At 39.7% G+C, this 27053-nt stretch overlaps 1 protein-coding gene and 1 long non-coding RNA gene across 2 annotated transcripts; one reads left to right on the plus strand and one right to left on the minus strand.

The window, feature by feature from the left end:
• The first annotated feature begins 11570 nt into the window (after positions 1 to 11570).
• Positions 11571 to 13120, plus strand: LOC113039219 (uncharacterized). Its single transcript, XM_026197104.1, has 3 exons — positions 11571 to 11763; positions 11893 to 11989; positions 12163 to 13120. The coding sequence occupies exon 3, from the start codon at positions 12183 to 12185 to the stop codon at positions 13104 to 13106; it is 924 nt and encodes a 307-aa protein (XP_026052889.1). The 5' UTR covers positions 11571 to 11763; positions 11893 to 11989; positions 12163 to 12182; the 3' UTR covers positions 13107 to 13120.
• A 1249-nt stretch (positions 13121 to 14369) lies between these two features.
• LOC113039220 (uncharacterized) lies at positions 14370 to 15544 on the minus strand. The gene is made up of 2 exons (XR_003274903.1): positions 15141 to 15544; positions 14370 to 14419 (listed from the first exon to the last, which is right to left on the minus strand). It is a non-coding gene; the product is annotated as an uncharacterized LOC113039220 (long non-coding RNA).
• Between the last annotated feature and the right edge of the window lie 11509 nt (positions 15545 to 27053).

Here is a 27053-nt window from a genome sequence, read left to right on the forward strand (position 1 = left end):
ATACAAAAAAGTATGCTTTTTTTTTACCAGGGATGAGCAGAGATGGAGACGAGGATCATTCCATCCTTATGTTCATAAACATTGTTCGCTAAATGTCTTGAGAACTGAATTGTATTTTTTGAAATTCAATAAAAAAAATATATGAATAAAATAAATAAAGTTCTGATATTTTTGCTCTTTAAACCTTTTTTGTTACATAATCTTTCCCAGTTTCCCAGTTACACCACGAAAACATCGAATGTTAAGTCTTCAAATTTTTTGATAAACCTCAAGGGTAGGCCTATGAGCAATATGGTATGGGTCTTGTAATCTATTATTTGGCTGTAGATAGCAGGATCATTGTGTGTAGCTATGCCATGCTCAGTAATAGGTTAAATTAACTTAAATTAACATTTTATTGCTGACAATAGATGTAGGACTAGTTGCTATTTCTTGTGAAATTTTATATAATTTTATATAATATATTATATATATTATGTCTCCTATGTCTACCCACACACATTAAAATAATTTTGATACATTAACCCTTTAACTGCCGCTCGACCAAATGGTTGAGCACATTTTGAGTCACTATATTTTATTGAGAGGAGTACCTAACTTAATTCAAGCTGATTGAGCCATCTCTACCATCTGGTAGAGGTATGTTAAGCCAAAAAAAATCAACAGCATTTGTCACAACACTTCTTCTTTGATGGATGTCAGAGAGAAAGAAATCACTCCTGCCATGTAAACTGTTTTTGGTGAAATTTTGCAAGGTAAGCATATTTTTTTGACATATTACACTGTAAGAGCCCTAACTTTACAAAATTATTTAACTTTAGTATGTTTTCAATATGGATGTCAGAGAGAAAGAAATCACTCCTGCCATGTAAACTGTTTTTGGTGAAATTTTGCAAGGTAAGCATATTTTTTTGACATATTACACTGTAAGAGCCCTAACTTTACAAAATTATTTAACTTTAGTATGTTTTCAATATTTTTTCAAAAACGTGCTCAACCAAATGGTTGATTTGTCACTTTATGGTAAACGTAGAAAAGCTAAGCTAATGTTTTAAAAATTATGGGACGTGTTGGAAAAAAAAAAATACATTGAGTGTGGTAACTAATGACATAAGGAGATAAGAAATGCAAACAAAAAATGCTTTTTTCTTGGTGGGGCAGTTAAAGGGTTAATGATTTCTTAAGGATCATGTGACACTTAAGACTGGAGAGTAATGATGCTGAAAATTAATCTTTGACATCACAGGAATAAATTACATCTAAAATATATTATTTTGAATTGTAATAGGCTAATATCTTACAATATTTAATATTTAGAATTTCTTTCAAAATTTAATTTCATAGAAGACTTGATGGAGGGCAGTACTAGTGGAGAAAACACTATTTTGTTAGTGCAATAGTTCACGTAGACCTGTTTTGCCAAAATACGGAAGTGAATTGACAGACACAAATAAACTATTCTGCATTACCAACCCATAAAAGCACAAATAAAAACCAATGAGATGATATTGACACCATTACGACATATCATTCCTGGGCAATTCTAAAATTCAAGAATGGTCAAAACCCTGTTATTTTTATTTTTTATACCCTGTTGTTTTTGGTTTGCAGCTAGGATATGTTAAAGTGATTTAAAGTGAAAAAAAAGTGATGCCATTTTGTGATTATCCAGGGTAAATATTTCTAGGAAATATACCCAAGAAAAGGAAAGAAAATAAGCTGGACTGATATTCCTGATCATTCTGCTGCTCACATTTTTTAATATTTTGTCTCTCTCTCCCTGTAGGGAAATGAAGATATAGCCGTTACTGTTGACAAGCCCTTGTATCCTGGTGCACCTATTTCAAAAGGAGAAAGTGTATTAAAGCTGATGTCCTATCTGTTACGGCACAATTTAACAGGCAAAGCACTTATTCACTTTCTGGAATGTTTAACACAATGTTTCCAGGTCTGATCCCATCTTCACATTACCTTTTCCACAAAGATTTTGGAAGTTCATCTAAATTTGAAGTTCACTTTTATTGTGAAAGTTGTTTAAAATACCTAGACGTCAGAGGAGACTGTCCCTCTCAGTGTGACACTTGCAATACAGAATTTGATGCCAATGCAAACCTTAAGAATGTGTTGCCCCTGTATGCACAGATTCAGCAGCTTTTGCAAGAATATGGTGTCAATCTTAATGAAAAAACTAGAACCTGTGGGGTTCTCTCTGACATAGAGTCTGGTGAAGAGTATCAAATGTTATGTGACAGTGGAGTTCTTGGAAAAGATGATTTGATGCTAATTTGGAATAGTGATGGCGCACCAGTGTTCAAAAGTTCTACATGCAGCATTTGGCCAATTCAGTGTCAGGTAATTGAACTGGAACCAGAATTGAGAAAAAGTCACATTTTGATGTCAGCGTTATGGTTTGGGCCAAGTAAACCATCCATGATAACATTACTCACACCATTTGTTAAGGGGGGGGGGGGGGGGCATTTCATGCATACTGAGTTTTTTACACTGTTAAAGAGTTGGATTCCCATGCTAAACATGGACAAAGTTTCAAAAATTAAGTTGTATGTTTGAAGGAGTATTTTTGTTCCAAAAATACTCCTTCCGCTTTGTCACAAGTTTCGGAAAGTTTTTTTTCGAGTATGGCTATGTGTGACGTTAGATGGAGCGGAATTTCCTTATAAGGGCACTTCTGCCGGAAGAGCGCGCTCCCGTATAGCAGAGCACTGAGAGCACAACAGACTTCACTGATCAGAGCGAGAGCTTCGCAAAATGTCACAAAAGGAGTGTGTTTTTGGTTGCCAGGGCAAGACAACCCTGCACAGATTACCCAAAAAAACTGCATTAAGGGACCAGTGGATGGAGTTTATTTTTACAGAGCATCAACGGAGTTGTGCAAGTGTTTGTGTTTGTTCCCTGCATTTCGAAGATGCTTGTTTTACAAACAAGGCCCAGTTTGATGACGGATTTGCACATCATTTATTTCTTAAGGATAATGCAGTCCCAACGAAAAAGGGTCACGATCGTGTGTTGGAACCGCATGTGGTGAGTAAAACTGCTTAAAATATCTCTGCCTCCTTGTTAGTGCGTCCGCCTCCCATCGGAGACCCGGGTTCGAGCCCCGCTCGGAGCGAGTCGTTGCTGCTGCTGCTCTCGTTCAGTTTCAGCCTTCACAGCTGTCACAGCTTCCAAACGCTCTCAACGCAAAAGCTTACTCGTGCTCGTGATTCTTTAGCTCCGCCCACACGTCACGCCTCCAGCCGATCGTGTTTTTCCGGGAAAAATCGGTACAGACTATCTTTCTCTTATGAATATAATAAAACTAAAGACTTTTTGGAGTTATGAAGGATGTAGTCCTACTTTATAGGTACTCAAGATTAACAGGATATTGTGTGAAAACGAGCATTTCACCCCGCCCCCCAATTCACCCCCCCCCCTTAAAGAAGCCTTATCATTAGAGACTGAAGCTATTGACTGGTAAGACACACAGGGAAACCGGCTAGTTTCTAAAGTGTTTGTGGTGGTTTGTAGCTCTGATTCAATGCCTCGTCCAATGCACAAAGCAGTTCAATGGTTTTTATGGTTGTGACTTCTGTTATCATAAAGGTGGTAAATCATATCCATACGATCAACCTGAACCCGCACTTCGAAATGAAAGGGTTCATTTCAGTCATGCAATGTCAGCTTCATATAATGAGCTAGTATTTGGAGTCAAAGGGCCATCTCCTTTAATGAAGCTTAGTCATTTCCAAATGATAAATGGTTTCATTCCTGAATATCAACACAACGTGTGCCTTGGAGTCACTCGGCAACTGTCCACATTGTGGTTTGATACAGCAAACAGTGAAGCCCCCTGGTACATTGGCAAACAGACGGAAGAGGCTGATATGCGACTTTTAAAAATAAAACCTCCTGTTGAGATAACTAGGACACCAAGATCAGTGAATGAAAGGAAGTTCTGGAAAGCTTCAGAATGGCGAGCATTACTCCTATTCTATGCTCTCAATGTACTGAAAGGAATACTCCCTGCCAGATTTTGGAATCATTTGTTTTTATTGGTGTTTGGTGTATATATATTACTCCAGGAAAAGATCAAGACTAGAAGCCTATTGTTGTCAGAACTGGCTCTTAAAAAATTTGTAATAGAATTTCAAAGAATATATGGGAAAGACCACATGACATTTAACGTACACTTGCTCACACATATCGCACAAAGTGTGAAACAGTGGGGACCATTATGGGCTACGTCAGCCTTTCCATTTGAATCCAATATGGGTACTCTATTAAAGCATTTTAATGGAACACAGAATGTCCCTTCACAAATAGTTAGAAAATTTATGTTGTGGAAAGAATTGCCAGAAAATGCTAAACATACGAGTGCAAAGGTCCAGTCATTTTTTTTTAAATAACTTTATTTTAATAAGCGAAGAACAGATACATGTGAAAAATTAAATGATAGTGTCCAGGTTTTTGGGCATCCCCCATTTCAGGAAAACATCACAACTTCTTCCAGGCTTGCGATTTCTAAGTTATGTGGAAATCTAAGTAACTGCTTCTGGTCTTACAGCCGTTTCTTGGTTAATGGAGTTCTGTATCACACTCAAAAATATGATCGACTGAAGAAAAGATATAACAGTGCTGCATACTTGAAAGATGGTACATTCTATTTAATTAATGACTTAGTCATTTTTAAACAAATGTGCGCCCATCAAAGGCAAAGCCCTGCATATTGTGCATGTACCAAACATTGCTGTGCTTTAGTTGAGGTACTTGTTAAATCTAGCAGGCCTTTATGTAAAGATTCACAAATAAATGTAGAGAGTACATTTGTACATGAGATTAGGAAGAATGGAAAGATCAGTGCCATCTGGCCTGATATGATAAAAATGAAATGTGTTATTGTTGAAACAGTTGACAATTTGTACATTGCACCTTTGCCAAATCCATTTGAAAGAGACTAAAAAAGCAGTCATTAGTGATATTATACATAGTACTATAGTGTTGTATTGCCAATTATTTATGTTTCATAAAAAGACTTGCTTCTTTTCCTATTTGGCTTAATGATTTGTAATTAGATTAAAAATCTCTGTATCTGTATCTGCTCTGTATCTATGTTATTATAGAAGCTAGTATGAATTAATTCTGTTCCAATTCTTACACCTGGGAAGAATTGCAAATAAAATCTGTTTCTATGTGGGTTAGTATCACTGTGTCAATATCATGTTCAGTTACATGTTTATTTTATTGACTCTATGCTATTCCACCCAAATGCTTGTTACTATATAAACTTGAACATGTTAGTCTATAAGACAGTGTGTAATATTATGTTAAAAAAGTATTAAGTAATAAAGTAATATGTATAAAAGTAATAAGCTGCTCAATCAAAATAGTAAACACAATTACATGCAAAGAATACTTAGAATACTTAATTATACTTTTAAGTATATCTCGAATAGCAAGCAGGCCAAATATACTTAGACTTGTCTGTCAGTATCTGTAAGTCAAGTATACTTAAGTGCAATTTGAAGTATATTTCTGGGAAGTACATCTGAATAGTACATACAAAGTAGACTGAAAGTAAACTCTCTTAATTTTAGTTTAAAAGAACTGTACTAATAGCACACTTGAATAAACTTCTTTTTCATAAGGGTAGTACTGTCAGCAGTATATGATCCACATCCAGACATGATGATGGAACAACCACAGCACAGCCCTTCACAGTCAACTAGACAAACTCTCGGGGTATGGGAAGTAAAAGTGCAAATAAAGGTGCTATGACTCTGAACAGGCAGAATTGTAGGTTATTGAGCTAATAGGCTATTAATTTTCATGGCATCTCACTGGCAAAAAAAATAAATAAAATATATATATATATATATATATATATATATATATATATATATATATATATATATATATATATATATAATATTTTTTATTATTTTACAAACAATCAGCTATTATGGTAAGAAAAAAAACACAGCAGCGACTATTTACACTGGAATTAACATACTTTCTTTGCGATAGATTAAATTTACAGTAGGCTAAGTGCAAATAGCTCTAGATGCTATTTACACTTAGTGAAAATAGTAATATATTCTATTTACCATGTAGAAGTAGCAGTTCTTTGCAATAGTCTAAGTGTAAATGATAATTTAGCTATTTATACTGGCAGATCCATACTAGGCCTATTTGCACCTCAGTGTTATACATTATCAGGATGAAATAATAACAGATTGTAAATGATTATATTAATTAAAATGATAAATCCCTGTATCATTATTAAACACGCATAAGGGACTTTACTTTCACTTTTAGAAAGTTGTCTTAATTTTTATTGAAAATAAATTCTAAAGCGATGGGAAAAGTGAGAAGAAGGGTCTCAACCAAATCCAAACTTGAACCCCGTCAATCGCATCACAAGCTAGTTTTCTGTGTCCAGTGAGTTACTGCCTACACTACTGAACATTATTCACGGGTAGTATTTAATCATATGTGACATTGCAGGGTGGAGCTACGGTAGATTTGCACTTTGTAATAGACACTCAGAATAATCTGGTTCCCTTTCATAGGTCACTTCGATGCTGCGGTGACACATAGCAGGTGACCTGCTATGGGAACACCCCTCGGTGTGACGAATGTCTGAAGCCAAATAGCGCTTGGCACCACCCTACGCATGCGTACGCATTGTATACCTGGGTGCCGTGCGCCATTTCGCTCAGATTTCATTCCTTCAGGGAAGCAAATCATCTGTGCCCTAGGATTAATCTCGCGTTCTCCAGTGGTTTCTACGAGCAGTGTTAACTCCTCTTCGCGGACGCGATGAGTCAACGAAAGGTAAGAGCCATATAATGGGTTTATCACGAGGAGGCGCTCATGAGATGTTTGTTATCAGCCTCTCTACATGTTCTCTCCGTGATAGCCTACGGCTACAGTAAAAAAAAAAAAGAATCCGCGCTCTGGAGTGTATTTCTATAAGTCGCCTTATAGAACGAGGTGTTGGTTAGGGGCGATATGTGCGGCTTGACTAAGAATACAGTGATGCACTGGAGTTTTCCACTTGCTCGCTCTCCCCCACTCGAGCGTGTTAATCAGCAGATTTTCTTTTTCAAACTATGTTTGTCCAACCACGGCTTCGAACTCAGAGTAGGCTCTGGCCGGCACATGCGGTTCTCACCCTCCGAGCGGACAGGAGAAACGCGCCTCCCCTTCCTCAGTGAGCTATTTATGTGGCTACCCGCGTGGTGGATAAACTATCTTGTTGGATTAAATCCTGCCGTGGATACGCTTCAGATTATACACAACGAAACGCAGCGACTTGAGTGCTGTTGGACTGCTAACCCTCTCACTGCAGTCCCCACGCTCTGACATTGACTGTCTCGCTTTTTCGCTAGCTAAATTCCTAATTCCTGCCGTGGACACATTTCAGGATTAAACACAATGAGACGCAATGGCTCTTATGCATACACTTCCCTTGTGCATGAATGTCACAAACTTTTCGTGCCCGGACATTTTAACGTGTATGACAGCGTTGCAGGAAGCAGAAATTTTGAGACCGCTAGTATTGTTTCGGACCGCGTGGGAATGCTTGCCCAACATTTCTCAATGGGTGTTACGCACAATTTGTCACAGATACACCATTCAGTTTCGAAGAGGCCCGCCTCCTTTCCGTGGAATTCTTTCCACGGTAGTGAAATCGATGGAAATAGTGGTGCTGCGACAGGAGATGTCAGCTCTGCTGAGCAAAGGGGCTATAGAAGATGTACACCCCTCTCAGATGGAGTCAGGGTTTTACAGCCATTATTTTGTGGTACCAAAAAAAGACCCATTCTGGATTTATGCCGTCTGAATCTTGCACTCAGGCTGAGCAAATTCAAGATGTTGACGGTGAAGTCTATTTTGTCTCAGATTCAACCAAACGACTGGTTTGTCACGATCGATCTGAAGGATGCATACTTTCATATTCAGATCATCAAGAGACACAGGAAGTTCCTCAGATTCGCTTTACAGGGCAAAGCGTATCAATACTGCGTTCTTCCCTTTGGCTTAGCTCTGGCTCACCGTACTTTCTCAAAATGCATGGACACAGCTCTGGCCCCGTTGCGGCTCCAGGGCATTTGTGTTTTGAACTACTTAGACGATTGGCTGGTGTTAGCGCAATCACAGACTCAAGCACACTCTCATCGGGATCTTGTGCTGAATCATTTAAACAGCCTGGGCTTACGCACAAATTTCCAGGAAAGTGTTTTAATCCCCTCTCAACGGGTAACCTTTCTGGGAATAGACTTGGACCCTCGCGCAATGACAGCAAAGTTTTCTCTCCCGCGCGCAAACTCAATTGCGTCATCCGTGCAGCGCTTCAAAGCAGGTCGCACAGTGACAGTGAGATTGTGCCTCAGACTTTTAGGTCTAATGGCATTCCCCGTAATTTGTCTGGGATTACTTTACATGCATCCTTTTCAGTGGTGACGAAAAGACCAAATATTTCACCCCGCTGTATTCCGCATTGGACGATTACTGTGACACGGAGGTCTGTGACTGGGGATTTGTGCTTTCCGAGAGACCGTCACGACGGATGCGTCTTTGACCGGTTGGGGAGCTGTTTGTCAATGGCGCCGAGCCCACGGAGGGTGGACAGCGGCACCACGCAGTTGCCACATAAACAGGTTGGAATTACTGGCGGTTTTTCTAGCACTCCAGTATTTCTCAAATCTGCTGATTGGCCATCATGTGCTGCTCAGATCAGACAACACAGCGGTTGTGTCATACCTGAATCATCACATGTTCTTCTTTGGTCTCAGAACAAATTTCTGTCGATCCAAGCTGTTCATGTCCCCGGACGTTTGAACTTCGGAGCGGATTTGCTATCCAGACAGACTCTGGATCAAGGGGAATGGAGATTACACCCCCAAATGGTGAATCTCTTATGGCAGATTTTCGGAGAAGCGAGATTGAATTTATTCGCATCGAACATGACTACGCATTGCCCGCTATGGTTCTCCCTATGCCCCCCATCACCCTTGGGCCTGGATGCGTTAGCTCACAGTTGGCCCAGGACCAGTTTGTATGCTTTTCCCCCAATTTTTTTGATCCCAGTGGTATTATCCAGAATACGGCTGGACAGAGTGGAACAGCTGCTGGTGGTGGCTCCGCGGTGGCACACACAGCCGTGGTTTGCAAACCTGATCAGTCTGTTAGCGAGCTCTCAATGTGAGATTCCCCTCAGACAAGATTTATTATCACAAGCACAGGAACTGATTTGGCACCCGAGGCCAGATCTATGGAAACTGTGGGCATGGCCTCTGAGCGGAGTGAGTTAGTATGTCCTGGCCTTTCTTTTGAAACTACCGAGACTATACTGAATTCTAGAGCAGCTTCTACGAGACCCTTTTATGCTTTCAAGTGGAGGCTGTTTACGACCTGGTATGAAATTCGTAATATGGATCCAGTTTACTGCCCAGTGGCTTCAGTACTGGAGTTCCTTCAGGACCGTTTTTCGGAAGCAGTGACACCAGCCACTCTAAAGGTTTATGTGGCAGCCATTGTAGCTTACAACGAATATATAGACAGTGCCTCAGTGGGCCGTCATCCACTGGTTTCTCATTTCATACAGGGTGCGCGATGGCTGAGGCCTTTCCGCCCTGTGCGAGTTCCTCCATGGGATTTATCCATTGTGTTGCAGGGTTTATCAGGGCATCCGTTTGAGCCCTTGGAAACTGTACCGGATAAAATCCAGTTGGGTGATTTTCAGGCTCTCTCTGTCTCACCCTCGTGCATGGAGTTTGCACTGGGCTCTGTGAAGGTGTTATTGCGACCAAGGCCTAATTATGTCCCTAGGTCGCATCTAATCCCTTTCGCTTTCAGCAAGTGGTCCTGGAGGCTTTATCCCCTGATGAGGCGGGGTCTGGAGATCTAAGTCTTTGCCCTGTGAGAGCTTAAAGTCTTATGTGGATCGTACAGCCCCATGGCGTGAGTCTGACCAGCTTTTTGTCTGTTTTGGACATAATAATAAAGGCCATGCGGTTACAAAACAGTGCATGTTCCACTGGCTGGTGGAGGCAATATCGTTAGCCTATGAGGCGCACGGACTCGCTTCGCCCCTTAGGAGTTAAAGCTCATTCCACGGGAGCAGTGGTTTCTTCTCAAGCTTTTCTCAGTGGATCTTCTATGGATGATATCTGTGCTGCAGCAAGTTGGTCCTCACCGATCACTTTTATCAAGTCTTACAGTCTGGATATGAGGATGGCCCCTGGCTCCCGGGTTCTCTCCGCTTGAGCAGATGCTTCCTTGGATCCAAGCTATCAGGTATGTCAGGCGTTATGGTATAGTGTTCCCATAGCAGGTGACATCACCGCAGCATCGAAGTGACCTATGAATGGGAACATCTCGGTTACGTATGTAACCATGGTTCCCTGAATAGGGAACGAGATGCTGCAGTCCTGGCCGTGCCATACCTTGATAGCATTCTTCTTCTTCAGTTCATGAAATCTGAGCGAAATGGCGTGCGGCACCCAGGTATACGATGCGTACGCATGCGTAGGGCGGTGCCATTCGCTATTTGGCCAATAGACCATTTACGCAAAAACCGGAAACACGTCAACGAAGTGTAAACCCAGTTCCGGTGTGAGCTTTGTTGGCGGAGAAATCGAAATGTCAGCTAGAGTGTTTTCGACGAGCCTGAGTTTTCTTCCCAAGTTCACCAGCGCCGATGTGGTGAAGAGTGTGGAGGTGCATTTGTCCACTAAAGGGAACAAATTGGACAAAGGATACAAGTTCTTCCACGAAGAGTTTATCCACAATTATCAAGGTAAGCTTTAGCTAGCTTTAGCCATAGCACCGGTTATAACTCTGTTAACGTTAACTGTATATCTTAGGTGTTGCGAATTTGTAATATAAGGTATAACACATCGCAGTGAATATGTTGTGTGTATGTTTAAGTGAGAAGGCACGAGATTAACATAACCAGTAATTTGGTGAAGCTGTAACATTACTAGGTAACGTTGAATGTGAAATGTTACTGAAACTTTCTTGTAAAGTTGTGTATTTCTATGTGAGATAACACGTAATGTTTTCTTGTTGTATGCGGTTATAGTTTTAAATATACTCCAGGGACAGGTAGTAGTGAGAGGTAAATGCTTCAGGTCAATGAGAAAGAGCGCGGAGCCTCACAAACTGGAGGTTTGACTATAGACAGACAGAATGCCGGTTGGCAAAAGTTGCCCGTTCTTGGGTGTTCACTCTTCTTGCTGCGGTTGCGGCATTTTCTTCACTTACTATTATTTTACTGAAAGTAGGGTGACCAGACGTCCTCTTTTTTTCCCGGACATGTCCTCTTTTTTGATACCTATATAATAAAATAACATTGAACATACATAAAATGTAATCATATTTGCATTATGTACGCAGCTCTGCACACCCATTACTCTCAATGAAATATCTCACAAACTCACTTCACTCTTCCTTTTTTTTACCAACTCAAATCTGGTCACCCTACTGAAAGTTATAGTTTGATGTTATTATGAACATTGATGTAGCAACATAAGTATGACTTAATTGTAACCTATTTAATGTGTCTAGATATCACTGGATGTAGAGAGTGCCAACCTGAAAGCTTTCTCCTGCAGTTGTGCGGCTGGTAAAGGATTCTGCAATCACATAGTTGCCATCCTGTACCAGACCGCACATTATTCACAGCTGGGTCTGCAGGCTGTTCCACCCCCACTGGCATGCACAAGTGGCTTGCAAAGATGGCACAGACCAAGAACAGAGGTGGGTTTGTGATAAACATGTCATTATGATTTAAGAACCGATGCGTATCTATAACAACTCTAAATTATTATAAAAACACCCCCAGTAGTGACTACAGACTGTAATTGCTTTTTGTCTTTTACTTTTAAGGGAATCCATCCTGAACCGGTTAGTGAGCTGGTGGTGCAAAAGCCCAAAACAGTTGGCAAGGATGGTCTGAGATTCACACTGTACAAGGCATATACAGGTGATTAATTTAACTTTTTGTTGCTTTGTGAGAGCAAGTTAAGTTTTTTTTAATGTTATGACTAACCAAATGATGGTTAACTCAGATATAATGAATAAAATGTAAATGTATATATGCACTCAAGTCTAACTTTTCTTTTGTGTGACCAATAATCTTGTGTTTCTCTTGTCTAGGACCACTGCCAGATCCATATATGATGGCATCTGGAAGCAAATTAAGCCAGGTGCAGCCCCAACCTCTCATGGCTGTTGTATTGGATGGGCTTTCTGAGATGGAGTTGACGCCATCTAAATTTGGGTCTGTCCCTCGTGGATCCCCCATGTCCTATCACTGTCCACCCAAGAAGTCCAGTGACCTCCTCCTACACCACATGGCTCCAGAATTTCCATCCCTTCCTGTGATGCAGCACATTTTTCCCAGGTTGCATTTTGTCCCGACCTTGCATCAGTTTATGCATCTCCAGTCTCTTGAAGTGTCACCGCAGCTGTCCTGTGAGATAGCAAAAGAAACTCAGCAGCAATCCAAATGTCCTGCGTGGACACAGCTACGGCGACCAAGGCTGACTGCTAGTCGTTTTTGGGATGCTTGTTGTAGTAGGGCGTGTCGTGCAGAGCTGGAGTCTGCAGCTATTCAGATGATCAGAGGCTCCACAAAGCAAACAGCTGCAATGAAGCGTGGGCTACTAGTGGAGCCTGAAGTACTGGCAAACTATGCTGAACTGTTGCGAGTTAATGTGTTACCAGCAGGATTCGTCATTCACCCTGACGCACCACATCTCGGGGCCAGTCCAGACGGTCGGGTGTATGACCCTTCAGAGTCACCTCCTTTTGGCCTGGTTGAAGTGAAGAGCAGCACAAAAACTGATCCATCTCAGGTTGCTCACCTCAAGGTGCAGGAAGGCCACGCCAGTCTGAGGCGTTCACATAAGTACTACTGGCAGGTTCAGGGCCAACTGGCAATCACAGGATTGACATGGTGTGACTTTGTTACCGATACCCGATCAACTTTAACCGTGGAAAGAATTTGGCGTGATGACTCATTCATTGCGGAAATGAAAGAGCAATTAGATATATATTATTATGGCACATACATGAATTCATACCTTAAATTACACTAATCTTGTCTTGCCAATCAGTTTGTCTTAATGTTAATGATCTGTAATGTTATTTGTTTTATTGTAAATATTTGATGTTATGAGTTTTTATTAATCAGTTGATGTTACGCATACCAAAAAAATTAAATGATGCACAATTTTGACCAAACTTTTTTTATTTGTTCATCTATTTTTTGTGTGAAATCAAAGGCACATTTCAACAGAAAAATATTAAGAATATAACAATTATATTTATAATTTGATTTTTAAGAATATGTGCGAACATTTTTTTTTTTTTTCACTTTTTTTTTTTTTTTTTTATTATTTACATACTATTAACACTTTATTTACATACCAAACATTAATTCACTCTTCAAAACAAAAAGGTCCTTGATAATTTGCCAAAACACAGCAGTTAAGCCAGATCTGATTCACACTGCCAATCAGTGTGAGCGGCACGGGAGAGTCCCAGATGTGAAAGGACTTTATCCTACCGATCACTCTTTCCACTATAATTCTGAGGCGGGCAATGGCTTGGGTTTGTTCCGTTTCCTCCTTGCTGAATTGAGCTGAACGCTTAAAAGGTGGAATGATGAGCTTAGATCCAACGTCAGCAAGGAGGTCTTGAATGAGGAACCCCAGCAAGGGAAGGACTCCACTGATCCTGGTGATCTCCTTATCTGAGATGCACCCAGTGTACAGGGGTGAGATGAATGTCACCAAACCATTGGGAGCAACTCCAATTAGCCCTTTCAATGTCGTCCTGTTTTTATAATTTGAAAATGTTTCTGATTGTAAGGTCAGGGATGAGGCTGTTTCCTGGGAAATTTCTGTGCAGTCCAGTATCACTCTGACATTGGGACAGTACCGCTGGAATTTAAGGGGCATAGTGGACTTAACCTTTTCCCTGCTTATCCAGATGGGAAGTGAGCTCAGCATCATAAAAAGATAATTGGCCCAGGTGATGGTAACCCTGCTAACCCTGGCAATGCTCACATTAAACATGTCAGCAATGAGCTGCTCCTTCATGCCAACAGCAACCCGCATGGAGTACATCAAGAACTCATCTATTAATGGCATTATGCGTGGTGGGCTGGGATCTTCGCAGCCTTCCTCACCTGCCCTCTGTGCTTTGGTCCAGTACACCAGTCTAAGTGCAGATGGTGCAATCGACTCCCAAAAAATAGTAAAAACACTCTCAGATGGAAATTTTGTGTAGAAACGTATTTGGTCGTCTGACGCACAGTATCAGCTGAAGAGAGTAGGGGGTGGTAGACCAGTGTTTTGCAATTTGGCTTCTAGGTCATGGATGTAATCCAAAGCCTCATCCAGAGCACCTGTAAAGATAAAGAAATTAAAAACCAGTCTTAACATATTTATGCCACATTTCAACACAACACAGTATTTTTAAGAATAAAAAGTATTTTAAGTATTTAATTACAAATTACACTTCATTTATTTTTTGTTAAGGAAAATACAAATGACAAAATACTCAAAAGTAATTAAATACATGTAATTAAAATAGGGGAGAACAGGGCACAACCTAACACAAGGCTATTTGTAACACACTTGTCTTAAATACTTCCACACATGCTAGTATGATGAAACAGTGTATTTACTAGCTGCCACATGAATACATTTTTCATTATTGTTTAAAAAAAAATACATTATTTTATATGAACACAATAATTGTATTTTATTGAGAAAATATTTTAAGATTTCTTGTATTATTTTTTTTTAATTAGATCGGATTACATTTTAAACTGTTATATGGTCGTGTTATACAAATTTTTGGGGAAAAAATAAACACTCTAAACCCAAAGTAGGTTTACAAAAATGGAGAAAGTCAAAAAGCGTTAGGTTGTGCCCGCTCTCCCCTACTGCCCATCTCTGGCCCCTTACAGCATGAGACTATGTTACAGATGTAGGCTAAAGTTATTTGAATTTCGTGAACAGCTTATAATATAAACATCAGTTTGTTCAGGTATAAATGCATTTATCCAATAACGGTACACATAGTTGAATAGCGTTAACTAAACACATTATGAACAATCTTACCTGCAGGTGGGTGTGTCACGTAGTCGTGATCCATCCTTGCTGCCTTAGCCACCATGTCGCTATCTTCACAGCATAGCTGTATAGACTGACGTTTTAAGGTTCTGTCATATACTGACTCCCTTCTCAAAGGAGCAGTAAAGTTGTTCCAAGGAAATAGGCTTGGGACGACACCACTCTTCAGGCGACGAACGACGCAGCCACCACTGTAATCATCCGGAGCGAAGTGCCGGCTGCAAACATAGGTGCTACCTGTTTTAACATTAAAACTATGCCCTTTCTCTCTTCGGATCGCCTGTATCCATTTGGGTTTCAGGTTTGGATCCACAGGAAAAGAATGAAAAGAAAGGTAGGGCTGTTTTTGGTTGGAAGACGAACAGCCTGGAACACAACAGAAACTGCGACTCTTTGACTCTGCCATTTTTCGTTTCTGCCGCGGACCGCTACGATAACCGGAAGTTCTAATACACTTCATTGACGTATTTCCGTTTGAAAAATGCGGAAGTGCGAAAAAGGTCTATAGGATTGGCGGGATGTAGGGCTTCAGACATTCGTCACACCGAGGGGTGTTCCCATAGCAGGTGACGTCACCGCAGCATCTCATTCCCTATTCAGATGTTTCCATTTGCATTAAGATTATTTTTATTACCACACTGGCATATAATATAACTTAAGTAAAATGCACTTCATTTAGACCCCCCAGGAAACAAGACTAAATATATAATTTTCCTTTATAGAAAATCCATTATTATTTTATATTGTATTTATATGTGTCCTTAAAATAAGAAAAAAAAAACACGTGGACCCACTTTATATTAAGTGGCCTTAACTACTATGTACTTACATTTTAATTAATAATATAGTACAATGTACTTATTGTGTACATACACGTTTTTACATTGTACTTATATTTAAAAAAACCTACATGTAATTACATCTGTATTTAATTTCTGTAATAACATTTATAATTACACTGTTGACCCATACTTTACATCTTAACCCACCCTTAAACTTACCCATACCTCCAACCCTCTCCCTAACCTTACCCCTATCCCACCTCAATAGCAGCAAAAGTGTTTTGCAATACAACATGAACACAATAAGTACATTGTACTTATTTTTTATGTAAGTACATAGTAGTTAAGGCCACCTAATATAAAGCGGGACCAAACACGTAATAAGAAAAGTATTTTTGCAGCATGCATGAATGAATTAAGTATTTAAACATTGCTTGCCCTATAAAAAGGAGAGGAGACTGAAAGAAACTCTGGGTTTATCGAAGAAAACCTGCTCCCGACCAGGTTAGGTTCATAGAGTAAGTTACCATGGTAACTGATTCTGAGTACAAGTTACCCCTTTAATAACGGTCTTGACTTACCCTGCTTTCTCAGGTTTGACAAACCTCCCATTATGAAACAGAAAACCTAGAGTTTTCCTCATTTCAGGGTTAACATACTCTGAAACTACTTCTGAAACAGGCCCTGTAAGCAAGCAAGAAATGAAATAATAATACAGAGCAAAGATTATTTTATCAGATTTTCCCTTGTTGTGAAGTGTGTTACGAATGTCCGAACCTGATTGGAAGAGCGTCGGAGCCACCCGTTCATGAATCATAAATATTCAACATGTTTAATATTTACGATCAGAAATTCTGATGTATGGGGGGAACCCTGAGGACAAACACGTACACGCTCTGGAGATTATCACATGAAACGAAACAATATCCAATCAGAAAGCGAGATGATGGCGGAAAGCAGTCATGGTGCAGCACAAAGTGAAATTGATGTGGACATGAGAGATGGAGGATCAGCTTGTTGATTTGTGGCAACAACGTGTCATGTATAAAATCATTCCAAAAATCATAGCAATTTCTTCCTGCATATGATTTTTTATCCTCATGTTTGTGGTCTATCACATTTTGAAAATCTTCTAAGATATAAAAAATATTTTGCTGTGTACCCGGCTTAAGAGTAACAGGGTCAATTTATCTGAACATTTCTTGAAAAACTGCCTGTATAATCTATAAAATCTCCTTAATTTGGGCCATCAAGAGCATTAGAAACAGCTGTATCAATTGTAGGGTCTTTTTCTAGGTCCTGTAGGAAAGATGTCATTACATCAGTCGAACACACATGCTAATATAATCATCAATACAAGAGGATTCGGAATAAGATACTGGAGCCCAAAAGCTGATTGGGCAATAGGCAAGATCACCACAGAGTTCAGGGACTATCATTAAAAAAATAAAATAACTGCCTTTATCAGGCTTATTACCATCTCATCTTTATCACAGCTGTTTCCATGGAAACCAAATTCAGAAATAGCAGTCCAGCGCTGAGGCCAATTGCTTGCACAGTGTCTGGGTGGTGGATGATGCTATTTATAGATGCTGAATGTGTGACATGCAGAGATGTGTTAACTGTCCTGTTAGTCACATCAGCAGGGAAAACAGGCCACAGAAGTTAAACTTTAGAGATAATTATAGTAGTTACAGCTGGCAAAATCCCCTTGACAGCTCACACCTGGACCACTGATTCATATTAAAACAGACAACAGATTTAACATCCAGTCTTTACTGACAAGCAGATATGAGTGCATATAAATAAGCACAGACAATGGATAATAGGTGGGTGGATAGTTTATTATTCACACGTACATTTATGTTTTGCAAGTAATTGCACACTCTGTACACGTATGCATTAGTGAGATTCATACAACAGTTGTGTGTGTGCTTGTAATCTGCAAATATGGCCTACATGACTAGTAATGTGAAGCCCTTATGTTGGTTTCAAGGGGGCCCTCTGGTGGTTTTGGGCCCTGCGTAACCTGCATAATTTAAAGGGAGGACCAGTGCCACAAAATTTCAGATTCTTTGGAAAAATGTTTATTGGCAATGAAGAAATTCAGAAACTTTGCAAAATGTGTCTGAAATGTTACTCAGTATTTATTAAGGTGTCCTGATCAGCTGACAGTACACCACAGCTGCTGAGGGCCAGCGTCTGCAGCATTTCGCTCATTTGGTGTGTTTGTTTAAGTTTGGAACTAGGGCTGTGAATCTTTGGGTAGGCAGCGATTCGATTCAATTCATGATTCATAGCTTTTCGATTCGATTCAAGAATGATTTTTGCAAATTTAGAACGATTAAATTTCGATTCGATTCACAAATTCGATTATAATGATTCGATTCTGCATTCTTTAAGTGCATTCACAGGATTATTTAAATGCTTAGCAGCCTTTATGGTTACAGAACCATAGGTTAGAGGGAGAAAAAATTGTCTATTGTTAGATGCTATTTTAATGATGATATGGCATGACATGGCATATGTATAAATGTACCGTAATTCCTAAAATATATAAATAAACGCCGGGCCTCTGATAGTGGCCAGGGGCGTGGTCAACACGGACAAATAAAGGCCGGTCTTAAATAAAGGCCGGGGGGAAATTTGTGCTGCAGAGCCAGATAACGAACATACATGCCCCCTACCGGACCGTTTCTTATGGAGTCAATTTAACGCCATATATATATATATATATATATATATATATATATATATGCATAAAATGTACACTTTGCAAAAGAAAATTAAAGTATTGAGGAAAATAAATTTGCTTTTTGCAAACAAAAATTAAGAATTGCAAAACATTAATGAAACAGCGAGAAAGCAATTATTTTGCAATACATATTTTCCATGGTCATATCTATTCATTTCTTTGCAATGCTGCTTTTATTTTGCGTGTCAGTCTAGTTTGAGCTTATGATACCATTTTGCCTTTGCACTTCACTTTTCTGCACGTCTCTCTTTGTGGCACTGTTTTGACGTGGGGGTGGAGTCAAGGGACGGGGGCATGTACAACATGCCTCCCTGGAAGTGACATCATCGGCCCTGTTTGGTAGATTTCCAATTTAGGAATGGGGTCCCCCAATCACAATATTCCCAATCGAGTCTCACTAGGTAACTATAAAAGTAAACCAGGTAAATTAAAGATTGATTTTGATGATTTACTTGTTGAAGGCCTCCAGAAAGACTGGAGCAAGAAGGTCAAATGACAAAAGAAGAAAGACAAGCATCAAGAGAAACGGAAGAAGAGATCAACCGATGGACCAGCAGAAAATGGTTTGTAAGATAAGAAGAATAAGAAGAATAATTCAACTGATGCGAAAACAAGAAGACATGAACAAGAAGATAATAAAAATGATGAGAGAAATCATTAACTGAATTGAGTTGGTTAATGTTAATTTGGAGTTGCAGTCTCTGGCAAATAATATCGAGGGGGGTGATAGTATCTGGCAAAAAGTATCGGGGAGTGAGGTTTACCTGCACAGCACTACTTGCTGGCCTCCGTTACATATATTATCCCGTTACAACTTACAGCTATTTGTTAAATGATTTGTTGGGTTAATGTTGTGCAGTGTTACGTGTTTATGGTTAATGCCGTGTTGTTTAACGTGCTCAATTTAATCGTTCTAAAAGTAAGTTTGAACGAACATTTGCAAGTAATGACTAAATATATTTTTAAAAACACATATCCGATTGTATTTAATTGTACTGCCATAATCTCGGTCACCACACGTGATAAAAATCCTTACCTTAGTACAAAGAGCAATATAACAGTCCATTTGCCACGTTATGTTATTTTCTCACAGGTAACGTTATTGAAAAAAATGCTACAGTGACAGAATGTACAGGCATGTGGTGTAATTCATATCTATTAAAATCATCTCTACTGTAACTATTACGTTACTTGTACAATAACAAAATAAATAATTGATTTGCTTACCTGTCTATCAATACACTCGCGAGAGCAGAGTCTCTGTCAAGTCCAAGATTTTCGCGCAGCTCTCTCCATCTCGTAAATGCCTGGCCGATATTTATCCTGGTTTTATTTCTCCTTTTGTCACACAGTCTGCGTGTATCCGAATATGGACGCTTACATTTTACTGGCACTTCAATACTTGCCAAAGAGTAATCGTGATCCATAACAACGACAACCAAACCATACGCGCGACTATAACATAACCACCACTTCCGCATTTGACCATGTAACATTTGACAGGTGTGGTGGAACATCACATAGTCTACACCGTAAACAAAGTATAGAGCGGACATTGCGTCACTGATAGGCGACATTTCTTTTCCGGGACGGCCAGTTATTTAAAATCGGAATTTCTCAGAAATAATCTTTGGAGACTTTTGAGATATTGTAAGTACACAACTGGAAATATATCACATTGTGCAAGTTATTTTCCATATTGGAGCTTTAACTTGTGGAGGAGGCCAGCGCACAGAAGCGTTCTTTGTTTAAATTAGTTACTGCTAGATTTAATGTAAAATAATTCAATTCACTTCATAAACTATAACTTCATCATTATCACATTATCACACATCATTAAAGAGGTCTATGACTCAAGTTTCCTATCGATCGCAAATTCTACTGTCAAAAAGTAATAAATGATATTCATTGTAAGATTTTTTTTTAACTCGAGTCTTTTTGGTTTAGTTTTGTCGTGGCCATGAGATATTAATTCTTGGGAACGTGATAATGTCGTGTCCACAAGTTTAATCCATAAACAAACCAGGGTTACCAGAGCAACCTGAGATTATCAGAGATTAATAAAATATTTTTATCCATCCCACAGTACGTTGATCGTGTCTTTTTATGTAATATATGTTCATTTAAGGCTAATATTATTTTTATCATTACCTTATTTTTCAGACTATAAGTCGCACATAAGTATAAGACGCATCAGTCCAAAAATACGTCATGACGAGGAAAAAAACATAAGTCGCACTGGACTATAAATCACATTTATTTAGAACCAATAAATTTGGTTCATGTCAAATTAATTTTGACAAATAAGTCGCACCTGATTATAAGTCGCAGGACCAGTCAAACTATGAAAAAAGTGTGACTTATAGTCCGGAAAATACAGTATATATAATATATACAAGTGGATGCTGCACACTGCTGGTGGTTGAGGAGAGACCACATGATTGTACAGCGCTTTGGGTGGACAACAATACACAATAAAGCACTATATAAATGCATCCCTAATTTATCCAAACATTCATTCATATAGGCTAACCGTATACAATTGATAATAATATTATATTAATTAGGGCTATATTTTTATATTTATTGTTATGCTTATTTTCCCCTTTCAATTCATGTATTGCTTACCTAATTTACATTCTGTGATAAATGAGTGTTTTCATTTACAAATGAAACTAGCGAATTATTAATTTATAATTCTACTATTTATTATTATAGGGTTAGGATATTTATATAGTTATTGTTAAATTCATCCTCTAAAGTGCACTTCCAGTAAAAATTCCTGTCACATAGCATAATCAAAGCTTTATTGGCATGTCAAGCTTTTATAGGCTATTATTTACAAAACTCTTCAGGGCTGCGTTTTCCTTTGAACTAATGTACAGTAAACAAAGAACGCTTCTGTGCGCTGGCGTCCTCCACAAGTTAAGTGATTTTAAACAAACACTTGCAGTTAACCAAATGAAACAATACACATTTTAATGCTATAAAAGTGTGCACATCAAGAGAAATAAACAGCAGATGTTCATGTTAACAACTTCTTTAACTTGAACAAATGCTGCTAATACACATACATTTGTTAATAAAGTAAATAAAATGAAAACATGAATGTTTTAATGCTTTTGAATAAAACGAAACGATCCACTCGCAAGCCTCTGCTCATCATGACAGGACCTGGATCAGTGAGCTGTATCTCGGGGCCGATGATGTCACTTCCAGGGAGGTATGTTGTACACGCCCCCGTCCCTTGACTCCACCCCCACGTCAAAACAGTGCCACAAAGAGAGACGTGCGGAAAAGTGAAGCCCAAAGGAAAAATGGTATCACAAGCTCAATCTAGACTGACACGCAAAATAAAAGCAGCGTTGCAAATAAATGAATAGATAGGACAAGGGAAAATATGTATTGCAAAATCATTGCTTTCTCGCTGTTTCATTTATGTTTTGCAATTCTTAATTGCAAATTTATTTTCCTCAATACTTTAATTTCCGTTTGCAAAACTTTATTTTCTTTTGCAAAACATGATTTTTTTTGCGTATATATACGGCGTTAAATTGACTCCATAGTTCTGGAGAAGCGTTTATTCGTTAAGTTGGAGAAGTGTGAGTTTCACGTACAGTCAATTCCATTCCTGGGTTTTATTCTCTCGCCTGAAGGTATCTGAATGGATTTCGCCAAGGTAAAGGCAGTTGCTGATTGGCCCACTCCAGATAGTCGTAGAGCGGTCCAGGGCTTTCTGGGGTTTGCCAATTTTTACCGACGGTTCATTCAGAACTTTAGCCAGATCGCCCTTCTTCAGACTGATCTCACCTCCACAAGGAAACGTCATTGCAGGCCCAAGCTGCGTTTGAGAACCTTAATAATCAATTTATTTCAGCCCCCATTTTAGGTGGGGAGGTGGGGGTTGTGGCAGTTTTGTCTTAAAGATCATCTTCGGACGAGAAAATACATCCCTGCGACTTCTTTTCTCATTGTTTAACCCCCGTGGAACGGAACTATGACATTGGGAATAGGGAGTATTGTACCTGAGTCAGTCCGAACTAGCGTACTTCAGTGGGGCCACTTTTCTAGTCTAGCTTGCCACCCTGGAGACATTAAAGGGGGGGTGAAATGCTCATTTTCACTCAATATCCTGTTAATCTTGAGTACCTATAGAGTAGTACTGCATCCTTCATAACTCCAAAAAGTCTTTAGTTTTATTATATTCATAAGAGAAAGATAGTCTGTTTTTCCCGGAAAAACACGACCGGCTGGAGGCGTGACGTGTGGGCGGAGCTAAAGAATCATGAGCGCCAGTAGGCTTTTGTGTTGAGAGCGTCCAAAACAAACCATGGCTAACAGTCAGATTCAGCGTATAATTATGATCCAGAATCAGATCCAGAGGCTGAAATTTAACAAGAGCAGCATCAGCAATGAAGTCTCTATGTGGTATGTACTGAAACTGTATATATTTGCGGTTTTGGAAAATGACTAAGTTCCACTTTATGTCGTCTTTTTTTTTTTTTAAGATGTACATGTGGAAAGTGCAGTTTGATGACAACATCGCATGTTGTTTACTTGATGTGCTTACGCGCCGATAGCTAAGTTAACAACACAGAGATATTTGAAGCAGTTTTACTTATGCAGTTTGATGACAACATCGCATGTTGTTTACTTGATGTGCTTACGCACCGATAGCTAAGTTAACAACACAGAGAAATTTGAAGCAGTTTTACTCACAGCATGCGGTTCCAACACACGATCGTGACCCTTTTTCGTTGGGACTGCATTATCCTTAAGAATAAACGATGTGCAAATCCGGTGTCAAACTGGGCCTTGTTTGTAAAACAAGCATCTTCAAAATGCAGGGAACAAACAAAAACACTTGCACAACTCCGTTTATGCTCTGTAAAAATAAACTCCATCCACTGGTCCCTTAATGCTGTTTTTTTTTTTTTTTTTGGTAATCTGTGCAGGGTTGTCTTGCCCTGGCAACCAAAAACAGACTTCTTTTGTGACTTTTCGCAACGCTTTCGCTCTGATCAATGAATGTCTGTTGTGCTCTCAGTGCTCTGCTATACGGGAGCGGGCGCTCTTCCGGCAGAAGTGCCTCAGGACCCATATAAGGAAATTCCGCTCCATCTAACGTCACACAGACCCATACTCTAAAAAAACTTTCCGAAACTTGTGACAAACCGGAAAGAGTATTTTTGGAACAGAAATACTCCTTCAAACGTACAACTTAATTTTTGAAACTTTGTCCATGTTTAGCATGGGAATCCAACTCTTTAACCAGTGGAAAAAACTCAGTATATATGAAATAGCATTTCACCCCCTCCTTTAACCTCAGAATGCCCTCGCGTAAACTGGGACCCAAATTTGTTGGACCGTTTATCATCGCCAAAGTGCTTAGTCCGGTGTCAGTACGGCTCAAATTGCCCCCTCAGTTTAGAAGAATCCACACGGTTTTCCACGTTTCGAAGATTAAACCTGCCTTTCGCTCCCCCCTTCAGCCCCTGACTTCTGCCCCTCCACCTCCTAGGCTCATCGAGGGGTCGCCTGCCTTTACAGTACCGCGGCACATTGATGTAAAATGTAGGGGTAGAGGTCATCAATATCTGGTAGACTGGGAGGGTTATGGTCCGGAGGAGAGATGCTGGATTCCTGCTCACGTTATTCTGGATCGCCCTCTCATTGATCAATTTCATCAGCATCATGGTGAGTCCTCCGGGGACGCCAGAAGGTAGGGGGTACTGTCACGGTGCAGGGTGCCATCTCAGCTTCCCCTGCAGTCTTTGTTGTCCTGTCTGTTCGGTAGCTCGTGGTCTTGGCAATCAGTGCTGATCGTGGCGGGGTTGTGCAGATCACAAACCTGTTGCTTGTTACCCCACTCCCTAATATGTCTCTGTTTTTCTGTCTGTCATCATGAGTAGATTGTTTTGTCTTTGCCCAGTTTTGTATTGTTTCAAGTCTCACCTTCTGTTTTCCCGGCTAAGGATCCATAGTTCGGAGATCCGGCTGCGCGAGTGGTCCGCAGTGTGCCGGCCAGCTCGGAGATCTCTGTGTGCGCCAGAACATTTTATTATTGTTTATGTTATTTTGTGTTTTGTGGTGAGAATAAAGATTCTCCTTTTCTCTACTCTGCTTCTGAGTCCTCTTGACTAGCACGCACCATGACAATAAATCATACAAGGTCATTTTTGAAGATTAGAAACCATAAAAAATAAAAAAAATAAAAAAATCTCTTCTTTATCAAAGTGATTTCACCATCATATGGACAAAATTTAAAGCATAACCAAAAATTAAAATAATAATAATAATAATAAGTACTTTGCACCCATTTGTAAGGAAAGTTGTAAATTAAATAATTACTCTAGCCATTGTTGTCAAGTCACGTGACAAAAGAACGAACAACCCAAAGACCCGAAAGATGAACTAATCAATTCTCTTTCCTGCTCAACACCGCACTGGTTTAATGTATGGGGATGTCACATGATTAAGGAACGAGTCAAAAACCCGATATACCCGAACTATGAACTAATCAATTCACTTTCTGGCTCTGACTGCATTGGGTTAGCTTATGGGGCTGTCACGTGATTAAGGAAGGAGTCAAAAACCCGATAGACCCGAACTATGAACTAATCAGTTCTCTTTCCGGCTCAAGTGTGCATTGACTGACACAGGTGAATTAATAAAAGCAGAAGAGAACCTATAGAATATTGCGCATGTGCAACTGAATGAATCAATCCCAGAGACGACTCGTTCTTCTCGAGTCACATTAAAGATTCTAATTCTAATTCATTCCCACTCTTCTTCGGTGGTAACTTAACTCAACTCTGTGCTTCCTGTAATGAGAGCTGTCAATCAAGGTACAAGGATGTCCCTGTGTGAAAGTGTCCAATCATAAGAGGGTCAGTGCCCTCCTTGGTTTCCGCCCCCAAATTGTCAAAATTCATGTAGACTCGAGGGAGCAGAAATCAGCTGAGCGAGCAGAAATCCACTGCGCGAGCAAAACAGCACTCCGCGAGCAGGATTCCACTGTACAAGCAGAGTTAACCTATGAGAGTATGCCATGCGCTCGCAGCTACCTGTACACCTCTCAGTTGTTGAATTTGTGGGCGAGTACTTTTATCATGCCAGCTGAAGGTACATTTTTGCGCGTGTGAAATAACATAATGTGCTCGTGAGCATGTCTTACACGCTCATAACTTTTGACTAAAAAATAACGCCGTATACAACCACGATCAGATGACAAGAGCAGGTACTTTGTCTAAGGAGAGCAATCTCAGTACTATGATACAGTCTAAATCCTGACTGGAAATCCTCACTTATACAATTTTTTACCATAGTAAAATAAGAATTTTTATTTAACTAGTAATTTTTTTAAATTGAACAATTTGGACCAGACATAAGATGAGTAAAAACACAGATCTGGCTAGTAAGATAAGGATTGTTACTAGTAGTAATTAAAAAAAAATACTAGTGTCTTATAAATAAGTACTAGTACCTAATAAATATCTACTTGTGTCTATTAAAGGTCACATATTTTACACCAGGGGTGCCCAGCCCTGTTCCTGGAGATGTAGGAGGATCAGGGATCCCTGTGTTTGATCAGGGTTGGAACTGAAATCTGCAGGAAGGTAGATCTCCAGGACCAGTGTTGGGCACCCCTGTTTTACACCATTTTCATTTAAAACAGCCTCAGATCATTTTAAACTGCAAGAGTGTGTCTGTATATATATATACACACTCTTGCAGTTTAAATCTAGATTAAAGATCCATCTCTTTAATCTGGTTTACACATAACCCACTAATACGCTTCTAATTTGCAAATCTGTTAAATGATTTTTAGGCTGCATTAATTAGGTAAACCAGAACTGGAAACACTTCCCATAACACCCTACAGGTATGTACTTGCTACATTGTTAGAAGAATGGCATCTACGCTAACATTTGTCTGTTTCTCTCTTATTCTGAGGTCACTTTAGCCACCAGGTCCAATCTGTATGAAAATCAGAGGGTCACTGCAGTCACCCGGATCCAGTACGTATCCAGACCAGATGGTGGATCAGCACCTAGAAAGGACCTCTACTGCCCTGAAAGACATCGGAGACCAGGACAACTAGAGCCCCAGATACAGATCCCCTGTAAAGACCTTGTCTCAGAGGACCACCAGGACAAGACCACAAGAAACAGATGATTCTTCTGCACAATGTGACTTTGCTGCAGCCTGGATTTGAACTGCTGGTTTCATCTGGTCAGAGGAGAACTGGCCCCCCAACTGAGCCTGGTTTCTCCCAAGGTTTTTTCTCAATTCTGTAAGTGCATTCTAAGGGTGCTATCACAGTAGCATTTTGGTTCGCACATGGGTTTGATTGACATCAGA

This window comes from Carassius auratus, chromosome 21 (assembly GCF_003368295.1).
Source record: "Carassius auratus strain Wakin chromosome 21, ASM336829v1, whole genome shotgun sequence".
In the NCBI taxonomy this organism is placed as follows: domain Eukaryota; kingdom Metazoa; phylum Chordata; class Actinopteri; order Cypriniformes; family Cyprinidae; genus Carassius; species Carassius auratus.

Bases quoted from the DNA above. Each gene is read 5' to 3' on its own strand.
- LOC113039219 (XM_026197104.1), top strand. From the start codon at position 12,183: ATGATGGCATCTGGAAGCAAATTAAGCCAGGTGCAGCCCCAACCTCTC.